The 11,376-nt window shown below is 44.0% G+C and overlaps 1 protein-coding gene across 1 annotated transcript in view; it reads right to left on the bottom strand.

Moving 5' to 3' along the window:
- Nucleotides 1–6,006, bottom strand: part of LOC140077967 (cytochrome P450 2G1-like) — a 119,169-nt gene extending 113,163 nt beyond the window's left edge. The window contains exons 1-3 of the mRNA XM_072125661.1: nucleotides 5,827–6,006; nucleotides 4,435–4,591; nucleotides 2,962–3,111 (exon numbers count right to left, since the gene is read on the bottom strand). Of these exons, the coding sequence (XP_071981762.1) occupies nucleotides 2,962–3,111; nucleotides 4,435–4,591; nucleotides 5,827–6,000 (481 nt within the window). The 5' untranslated portion in view covers nucleotides 6,001–6,006. The remainder of the gene's footprint in view (nucleotides 1–2,961; nucleotides 3,112–4,434; nucleotides 4,592–5,826) is intronic.
- Nucleotides 6,007–11,376: the final 5,370 nt, after the last annotated feature.

An 11,376-nucleotide genomic window follows, 5' to 3' on the forward strand; every position in this document is an offset into this window, starting at 1 on the left:
CAGCCTCTGAGTTCTTTATAAAAAGGTGGTACTAGCTCTCAAGGGATGGATTCAGAGAGACTTTTCGCAAGTGTCAGCTTCCCTGAGCGCAGCCATAGATGATCTAGGTGGCAGGATAGACCACTTAGAAAACAAAATGTCATAAGTGACTAGCTCACATAATGAGATAATAGATACCCATAATAACCTTGAGGAATAATGTGAAATTCAAGGGCATCCCAAAACTGTCATTCCTTATATTTCACAGCTTATCTCTGCCATCTCACCAAATGTTCCTAAACAAGAGTGCCTGATAGATAGGGCCCATGGACTGCCTAAGCCAAAATCGATCCCAGAGAATTTGCCAAGAGATGCCATAGCTAGGCTACGCTACCTTCATGTCAGAGAACAGCTAAAACTGACATCTCTCCCTGAGCTATTCTCCGATGCCTGACTTTTTGTTGATCTCTTGCAGGCCACCCTGCACGCACGGAAGAAGTTTGGGCCGATGACTGTGTATTGAGGGTAAACAACATTCCATACAAGTGGGGATTCCCCCAGAAATTGTTGGTTAGAGAATATAGAGTAACCCACACACTTGTCCAACCAGAAGAGGACCCACCATTGTTGGCTTCATGGGGCATACTTCAGTTGGAGCTGCCTCATCAGCAGAAATCCCATCGACTCTCAGTGGTACCCAAGGGTTGGGACGTGGCTTGATCCATTAGAACTGTACATTAGGACATACCTAGTTTAGCAGGCTGAATGGCCCTAGGTTAACTAAGCAAAACTAACTCCACTCTTGGAACAAACAATACCATGTCTGGAAGTTTGCGCTACCGTGTGAGCAGTAGAGTTGGCCGAAATCATCAATACGAAAATGAACATGGAAATTAAAGATGTTGAGTTTTAAACTGACAGAAAGATTGTACCAGGAAACATCTCTAATGAAACTAGACGTTTCTCTGCCTACGTCAGCAACAGAGTGCAGAGGAAAAGAAGATCTACCACCCCTGAGCAATGGAAATATGTATCTACGGTTCTTCATCCTGCAGACCTAGAAACCAGATCCATTGCTGCTAACTGCCTGAAGGACACAATCTGGTTTACATGCCCTAAGTTTCTGTATAGAGCACAATGGAAACATCCAGGTTCGAGCTAGTAGAACCACATTCTGATGTGATTCAGGTATCTGTGTTGCATACAGAGACTTTAGACCGCCTCTGAAATCCCATTGGTTTAGTAGGTTCTCTCCTTGAGGGTCAATTGTTTGTGCCATTAGCTGTTTGATTCATGTGACTTGGACATACAAGGAAACCTCATCAGCATAAGAAAGTTACAGTAAAGGCTGACACCATTGTAACTCATTTACACGGCTCTTGATCTGGAGCAGTCAAAAAATGTAATCATCCGAGCAGTAAAGCAGTACAGCATGACATACCGTTGCCAAAGAAATTGACTGTGTAATCAGTCAAAGACGTGTAACCAAAGACAGTGGGGCTCATTTACTTACCCGGTCCAGTCGCGATCCAGCGGCGCGGTCTCTGACGCTGATTCGGGTTCTGCCGGGATTCACTAAGGTCGTGCGCCCCATGTCCATTAGGTGTTGCTGCTGCGCTGAAGTCCGCTGGAGTTCGCTGGAATTCACCTCCTTCATTCCGGTGCATGTGAGGGCTATTTTTGTGACCCAATTTTTTAAAAAATTCCGCCGTTTTTCCAAATCTGTTGGGTTTTCCGGCGGCCATGCCCCCCCCCCCCATTTCTGTCGCGTGAAAGCCAGCACAGATGCACCACAATCCGATCGCGTGCGCCAAAATCCCAGGGCAATTCGGTGTAAATTGGAAAAATTCTGGAAACCCGATGGAAAAAAGCGATTCGGACCCTTAGTAAATGTGCCCCATTGTGACTGTGCAATGGGCAATGTTTGCACTCGTCCTGGGAAATTTGATGATAAAGACCTTTACAGAAGTCAGCGGTGACAAGTTCAAAGTCTCTCCAATACTTTTTGGGTCAAGTGGAAAAACTATACATTCCTACCCTTCAACCAAGGAGAAAGTGGCAAACCATGAAGCCTAACCTCCAGCCGGTGATGTGGTGCTCAAAGATTACCAGTCAAGAAGAAAGGAGTGGCCGTTGGGTCTCACTACCAAGACATTCTCGAGTAAAGATGGAAATGTACGGAAGGTCAAAGTGAAAATACAGAAACAGAGGGAGACAAGATTGTTCCTCAGACCAGTAGGAGAACTTGTTCTACTGTTTTCATCCGATACATAATAGTGACATCGGCTGACGTTGAGCAGCGAGTGTTCTCCCCTCTGTCCTTAGGTTTCCGTTTGCATTGTATGATTGGTAACATCTACTGGTGGCTTAGCGTATTTCCTAGCTTGAAGTTCTCAATACATTTCGTGAAATCTAAGGCATTGGGGCAGATTTATCAAGCTACCTGAACGTCAGAATATTTCTAGTTGCCCATGGCAACCAATCACAGCTCAGCTTTCATTTTACCAGTGCTCATGAAAGGGGAGCTGTGATTGGTTGCCATGGGCAACAAGAAATATTCTGACTTTCAGACAGCTTGATAAATTGTCCCATTGTGTTTCTTGTTTCTGTATTTTGAATTAGCAGCAGCCATGACTGAAAATGTGAGGAGCCACTTCTGTTACTTGTTTTGTATCTCAAATTCATTCTAAACAGTCTTTTGCAGCATAGCCGGTGCGTACATTATTTGTGTATACGGTAAAATGCTTTGAATGCTTTTTAGTACAATTGAAGTATTACCTACGGGCAGCACATTGGCTCAATGGTTAGCACTACAGCCCTGCAGCGCTGAGGTTCTATGTTCAAGTCCCATCCAGGTCAACATCTGCAAAGAGTTTGTATGTTCTCTCCATGTTTGGGTGGGTTTCCTCTGGGTCCTCCGAGTTCCTCCAAAAACATACTTGGTAAACCAAGCCCAATAAATATTTTTGCATCTCTACCCACCTTTGTCCTTCATAAATTTCTCAGCTAAACACCGGGCTTCTTCTTGGATTCTCACTTCAATGCTTCTCTTTCCCATTCCAACATTTCTCAAAGCTGTTTGTGAAAATTGACGAAGGATTTTCCACCTTTCTCCACTGCTGGAAATGATCCCTGTAGGTTTAAGTCATTGTTAAAAAGTTTTATCATATTATAATGTAGTGCACAATCCAGTCCGATTCTAATCATTGACTGCAGGCTCAATTAATAGTTATTTTGTCATTCGTAGTGGGTCAATTATTGGTGGCAGTGGGGGTTATAATCTATTTAGGACTCACCCCCCCCCCCCCACACCCAACATTTCCCATACTGTGTCTATGATCACCCTTGTTAGGAAAACCAAGACCTGCTATGATTAGCTGAACGAGGGTCCTCCCACCTTACTACCTGCACTCCATCGACTTCTGACATTTCTAAAAACTAGAAATCCCTCTGCCCTGGATGAGTTAAGTTGGACTTGAAGTTTCCTAATCGCTGGTGGTGTTAGTTATTACACCTGTTAAACTTGATAGAGACCTTTGAAAGATGACTTGATCAACCCACATATACTGTAGTTAATACAACAAATTTATGAGCAAGTCAACAGTTTCTCATTTGGTAGGTTAAAGGGAACCTGTCACCAGGGACCTCATTTTCACTAAAGACAGATTCTAAAAGCCCATGACACCTGCAATGCAAATATGTCTTTCTGACTTTTCTAAGCATTTGCATTACAATATAATTGTGTGTTATAACTTACCTTGCACCCTGACAAAATCCTGGGGTAGTCACAGGGGTTGGACTTTGTTTTGGATGCATTTCAAAAAGCAACATGTGACTTGTCTAAGCTGCCTCCATCTTTGTGCTCCTGTACAGTTCTGTCCCACTGATATCATGTCACCAGGCTGTGACCTCTGACAAGGAGCAGGAGGTGGAGCTAAACAGGAGCACAAAGGTGGGGGCCAAGCTCTGAGGAGTGAGTAACAGACAAGTCACATGTTTTTTTTTTTAAATGCATCCAAACCAAAATCCAGACCCTGGGAATACCCCAGGATTTTGTCAGGATGCAAGGTAAGTTATAACTCACAATTATATTATAAGGCAAATACTTAGAAAAGGCAGAGAGACAGATGTGCACTGCAGGTGTAATGGGCTTGTGTAACCGGTCTTTAGTGAAAATGAGGTCCCTGCTGACAGATTCCCTTTCAGTAGTTCTCTATAAAGCTTTCTTTATAATATAAAACTAAAGCCCCGGTGTTTGTGGCTTGTCCTAGATGGTCCTGCCAACACTTTGAACCAACCATGGCTAGCACAGGAAAAATACACAACCAACATGACTTCATAAACAATAAATCACTTGCAATTACAAAAAATATATAGTCTGTATAAAAACCTCTATTCACATCGAAATAACACAAAATGCCAGAAATTCTACAGTAATTTATTTAAGACTCTTACCAAAGTCCTTAGTAAAAAATTTTCCAGCCCCGGTGTCTACTCTATCATTAAACGCATCATCCATCAACGCTTCCTTCACAGCATCGTACCCGATCAGGACTATTATCCGATAGTTTTTCAGGTAGAGAGTGTAGACAGGTCCATACGTCTCACTCATCTAGAGAGGTATAGAGAATATGATTGGTTCATGGTGTATGTGATAACGTATTTTTGAGAAGTCGTCAGTCCTGATATTGGCATGTTTTTATACTATGTACTATGCACATAGAGTTCACTATTTATCTGTATACTTTGATGCCAATCTCCTGTCCCGTCATATTAAGAAAGATTACTTGGAAGGGATTAGAAAAGGATTTTTGAGTGGTATATGGTATATGATAATGTACAGACTGCTTATACACTATTATAAAACTGAGGGGCAACCTCAGGCACTGGATTGGAAACAAGGGGGCACATTTACTTACCCATCCTGCACGATCCCCTAAACTGCATTGTTGGACTAAGATTGTGCATCCGATATCCTGCATGTGTCGCTTCCCCGCTCAGGTCCCCAGAGTTCACCTTCTTCTTGGTGCATGTAAGTGCATTGTCCGTGTATAATGCGCTGTGCGGGGAGTCACTAAGATCGTGCGCCCGATATCCTGCATGTGTCGCTTCCCCGCTCAGGTCCCTGGAGTTCACCTTCTTCTTCCTGGTGCATGTAAGTGCATTGTCCGTGTATAATGCGCTGTGCGGGGAGTCACTAAGATCGTGCGCCCGATATCCTGCATATCTCGCTTCCCCGCTCAGGTCCCCGGAATTCACCTTCTTCTTCCTGGTGCATGTAAGTGCATTGTCCGTGTATAATGAGCTGTGCGGGGGGTCACTAAGATCGTGCGCCCGATATCCTGCATGTGTCGCTTCCCCGCTCAGGTCCCCGGAGTTCACCCTCTTCTTCCTGGTGCATGTAAGTGCATTGTCCGTGTATAATGCGCTGTGCGGGGAGTCACTAAGATCCTGCGCCCGATATCCTGCATGTGTCGCTTCCCCGCTCAGGTCCTATGGAGTTCACCTTCTTCTTCCGGCTGCATGTAAGTGCTTTGAATGTTAAATCCTGCTCCCAGTCCGAATCAGTCGGATCGTCCAATGGCCGCCCCCCGATTTCATGTCGCATGAAAGCCGGCGCCGCTGTGCCAAAATCCGATCACGCCAAAATTCCCTGCTAAATAGCTGTCACAGCGGCTCAAATCCCGAGTAAATTAACATCAAGAAGTATCAATGGCTGTTTCATTATTATTTAGTCTTTATGACTTTATTCCTTCAAAGGAAATGTTCAACCTGTTCAAAAAATAGCTTTCGGATAAGTAAATGTGTACAGTAACAGCTGCGGGAAGTTTGTACAGTAGAACATACCTTAACTAAGGACTTTGGCAGGTCAGAGACGGTCATCTGCAGGATATTCCCAAACAAGGGTAGAGGTGAAGGCCCTGGGGGTAGGTTCTTCTGCTTCACCTTTCTTTTAATAAGATAGATTAGTAGGGTGACCCCGGTAACCAGGAGAAGCGTCGCTGCAATGCTCAGAGCCATCCTGTGCCCCGGTGAGTACAGCTCTGCCTGTATTGTGTTACTCTGCTGTCACACGTGTCAGGAGACAGTTTGGGTGTGTCTAAAGTTGATGTTGCATTACAATTGTATTGCATAGGGTTTTTTTTCATTTTTCTTTTTGTTAAACACACACACAAACAAAAGAAACATTTATTACAAAGAAAAAAACACAAGAAGTAGATCAGGAGGAAAATACAAAGAAAGATAAAGTTATCATCTGTACTTAGAGACATATGTCTTGCCTTATTTGTACTTCATTATGAATTATAATTAAAAATTTGGGATGAGTGGTTTTTAAAATTCTGTTTGGGTTCGTGTTTGGGCACTGATTCGAAGGATGCCCACACTAGTAACACCCGCAAACGGTGATGGCAAATCCACCAGCGATATTCCAATAAATGTGGCTGGTGCACGCCTGTACTTACATATCAGCCGCGTTGTGCACCCCCATTTTGGGAGGAGGGTCGTTCTTCCCCATGTATATGTTGGAATATATGCACCACTTTGATTTAAAGGCCAATTTAAAGAGATAACATCCGCAATCACTGCCGGCGCCAGTGGCGGGTGTTATTTGGGTCTGGGTTCATGGTGGGGATTGCGACGGGACCAAGTAAGTAAATGTGCCCCAATGTAACCATTCTCAAACATTGCTTGGGAATGTCTATATTGAGTTAGCTGAAACGTTGCATTTTCCACCTGTGAATAAATCATTCAACGTTAATGGAGTTCTGCTCGCTTGCTTGACTTATTGGATCCTTCGGGGCTATCGAGTCGGAACCCCTTTGAGCCTGCACCCACATTGGATTTTAATCCTATAATTCACTGTCCCGTCCTTCACTTACATTTGGTTTCCTGATTTGAAGTAATAATTTCATATTAATCCCTTAGTTGTTCGATTGGGCTTAGCTCCATCATCCCATACATCCGTGTTTCTTGCTGATCCGAAGGCACCTGCAAGTAGAGATTGTAGACTTCTCCTGAAAAGACTTCCCTTGAAGAGGTGTCCTCTGGATAACTATTACATCTATATCCTATTGTACCTCTAGGGGTCGCCCCAAAAGAAAAGCCAGACTATTACATCTGAAAATTATCATTTGTTGGCACCGGGAGAACCAGAATAGAAACCAAATAAAGTTTTTCCATTGGCCATGCTCAGTTGACCATTGTCCAAAATACCTTGCTCCATTTCTACGCAAGACAGCTTCTCCTCCAGCAATGTACCCTATGTAATGTCTTCCAGTACTCACTTCCGACTTCTGATATTTACCCCTCGATGATCTGGCTTTACAGGCTGTTACACTGTCTCATCTCCCCCTCTGCTACATTGGGCTAGGGTAGCTCCTCAGGCTCATTAGCATAATTTCTAAATTGATTTTAGAAGGTAGAAGGCCATGCATAACAAATATAAGAAGATTCCAACAGTCATCGTGCTTGGATACTTGAGTTAGGGTCCCTGGTTGTTGATGGTAGATTTCCTTTAAATCCATGTTAGAGACAACATCAACTTCTAAGTATGGGGGCATCACGCTCCAGATAAAACCATATTTCTTTGTAGTTTTTTCACAAGTGACAAATGACCCTTCCCTATAGATGTCCAAGGTGTACATGACTTGTGTATATAGATGTCAGTACTGGTGAGATTCTCTTATCTCCACGGAGCTTCTGCAGCAGTGCAAAAATTCTGCCTCCAGTAATTCCCCTCCCCCACCGATACTGACATCTTTACTCCCATCCCTTCTAGCGTCATTCTCACCTATACCCATAGATTGTGCATTCCTATGTGATACACAAACTTTCCCTTCAGCTCTCATCTGTTTGTTTCCTTCATATTTCTCTCAGGGCAGTCCGGTCTAAGGAAGAGAGAAGAGCAACTAGCTCCTGCAGGCAAGGAAATAAAGAATATAGTAAAAATACACACACAACAACCTCAAAACAGAACACCCTCTGCGCTGGATTGACATGAAGCTCCAGATTTTAACCCCTTTCAGACAATTGATGTAGTAGTAGTAATTCCTGAATGCTCAACAGTTGATTCATCATCCCTCATGCTTCCTTTAGTGCTGTCTGTAAACTCTCTGTGGATCTTTGCTTACATGTCTCTGCACTGATAAATAGGAGGGACATGCAGCAGGAGATGATGACTCCTCCTGCTCCCCCCTCCCTTCTCCCTGTGTCTGTCAATGAGACGGACTGAGAGAAAATCAAGAGATATTAATGTGTGTGACATGCCTACTGCCAGGAATGTAGGGGTGAGTAGGGTCATAGGTCCTACTTTGCCCTTGGGTGAGGGAACCATCCAAGCAGATGGCCAGACCACTATACGGAGTGGCCTTTCAGCCTCTGGATACCTGTTGTCCTCTGAGAATTCTAGTATAGGGAGAGCCGGGGGGCTAACAGCTGCAGGGGTAGGGCTTGGAAAATACCTGGACTAGTGAAGCTTTCAGGTAAGGACTCTGTGCAGAGCTAATCCTCAGCTGACTGTCTCAGGACAGGGCCTGTCCGTCTGCCTTGGCGATTGGGTCAGAGGCGGAGAGGAAGTGGATGCTAGATCTTGCTACCAGAATGTGCAATTAGAAAGTTATAGCCCCTCGGGGGCTCGCTGACCTCCTCCCTTTTGAACAAGTGGCTGCCAGCTCAGATGGAGGCCAGGAGACAGATCCAGGGCAACTGGTAAAACATATGGGTTTTTTTTCTACTTGCACCACGTCGAGTCAGGTAGGTCAGGTAGGAGGGCCTGCTAGTGAGGACGGGAAAGTGCCAGGAGAGGTAGGTCTTCACGGCAAGAACTGGTCAATCTGTCTGCCTTGGAGACTGGGTCGGAAGTTGAGAGGAAGCAGACGTTATCTGTGGTCACAGCAACCATCCACACAGTGACCTGCAGTCGTAGCTCTGAGGCCCCTTGAGGGTCCATTGACTTCCTCCCTTTTGACCAAGTGGCTGCCAAGTCAGACAGAGGCCAGGAGATAGATCCTAGGAATCCAGCAGAAGATGTGGCAGTCGTGCAAATTCTTGCCACGTCCAGCCAGGGGTTTCCAGCAGCACTAAACGCTGATGCTTATATTACCAATAAGGATAACACCTGCAATGGATATACTCAATCCCTACACTGACCAAAATATTAATACCAAATACCAGTATACAGGACTACAATACTATATGTACATTCAGTAATATCGGGGTATTTATTTGTTCCATTGTGTGTACAGGCAGTCCCCGGTTTGCGTACAAGATAGGGTCCGGAGGTTTGTTCTTAAGTTGAATTTGTATGTAAGTCGAAACTGTATATTTTATCATTGTAGATCCAGACAAAAAAAATTTGGCCCCAGTGACAATTGGACTTTAAACATTTTTTGCTGTAATGGGACCAAGGATTATCCATAAAGCTTCATTACAGATGCCTTACAGCTGATCATTACAGCCTGGGACTATAGTAACAACCAGAGAGGTCACCAGAGGTCACAGGGGACTGTCTGTAACTAAGGGTAGTCTGCAAGTCGGGTGTCCTTAAGTAGGGGACCGCCTGTAATATTTATATTTCCTGGGTCCATTGTATTACAGCGCAATTATATTGCAATTACATTCATGCACTACAGCCACTTTATTGTATGCACATAGTCACTTTATTAGTACACGATGATCAGTGGTCATACTCTCATGTATATTCACATAATTAAGGCACTTTATAATAGTTTAATAATATTTCCTTTCAGAATTCCTGTATGTACACTTATTTATAATGATTTCAATACTTGTTGGAAGAGTGTATGGAATAAATTAATATATATATATATATATATATATATAATATGCTATTTCTGTATTAGACATGACGCTTCCTTTTTTTGATTTTTCACCATTTTTGCACATTATTATCACTTCACTCATCACCTTTTTATTTTTTTCACTTTTATGATTAAGCACGTGTTATTTTATCACTAATTAAATTAATAACCAATAACGTATATTTATTTACTCTCTTTGACTCATCACGATTGTAATATATATATATATATATATATATATATATATATATATATATATATATATAAGGGCCCGATTCGCATTTTCCCGACGTGTTACCCGAATATTTCCGATTTGCGCCGATTTCCCCTGTATTGCGCACGCGATCGGATTTTGGCGCATCGGCGCTGGCATGCACGCGACAGAAATCGGGGGACGTGGCCGAATGAAAACCCGACGGATTTGGAAAAACTGCAGCATTTTTTAAAAAAAATGTGTCACGAAAATTGCACTTACCTTCACTAGGAATAGGCCGGTGAATTTCAGGGCATTCCAGCGGACTTCAGCGCAGCAGCGCCACCTGGCGGACAGCGGAGGAACTGCCTTAGTGAATCCCGGCCGCACCCGAATCCAGCGCAGAGAACGCGCCACCGGATCGCGAATGGACCGGGTAAGTAAATCTGCCCCAATATGTTTGCATACAATTCAATTTACCTCTGAATCAATTTTGCTACTGCCTTTATTTCTGCCCTTACTAGAGATGGTCGGTTGCAGCGCATTCTCGCAGGACGCATGCGCATCCTGGTGGCGGGTACGGGATTCCAGATCATGGTGACGTGCTAACGATGCGCGTCGCACATCCTACGGGGTTCCGTCCCGGATGTGTGTGTGATGACCGCGTTTATGTGCACGTGAACGCACCCGATCCATCTCTACGCATTTCAGGGTTAGTACAATTTTATTGGCCGGTCAATTTTGTGGGCGGTCCTTCCTGTATATATTTGCCACTCACGGGCCACACCACAGCACACCCCCTTGAGCAAGCGACTGTGGTCCGGGAGTCAATTCACTCTGGTAGGCATTTATTGTGTAGAACGCCTGGATTGGCAAAAAATGCTGTTTGTACTGGTGTGTATACATCTCTCCCTGGATTTAGTCATCTGCCTACTATGGCGGGTACTTGATTGTTGAATTGCCCACCACCACTTTTTGTCTGTCTTTTTGGGTTTTATGTGATGATTTTAATATTTTGTTGGTTGCCATTCTTTAAATAAAGTATTTACGTATTTTATTGACATTTGACATTTGATGAACTTAGTATTATATTGTGGTCCCGTATACTGGTATTTGGTATTAATAAACGTTGATGATTGCCTGAAAGTTCAGGAGAAGCAGGTGGTAGAGTCTCCCTTTAACGCCAAATCCAAGCGGTACCAGGGAACGATTCAGCAAGGTACACCAGAGGTATGGCACAGTGACCCACAGGTAATGGTTCTCTGTTCGGTTTGGGCAGAGGAATCCATAGGGGATGTGTAGGCTTGCCATCAGCTCCGGGAGGACCAAAGTTGTCCATCGGAATCCACATCTGGCGCGATTCATGAAGATCGTGCGCCCGAT

Source organism: Engystomops pustulosus, chromosome 9 (genome assembly GCF_040894005.1).
Source record: "Engystomops pustulosus chromosome 9, aEngPut4.maternal, whole genome shotgun sequence".
Taxonomy (NCBI): Eukaryota; Metazoa; Chordata; class Amphibia; order Anura; family Leptodactylidae; genus Engystomops; species Engystomops pustulosus.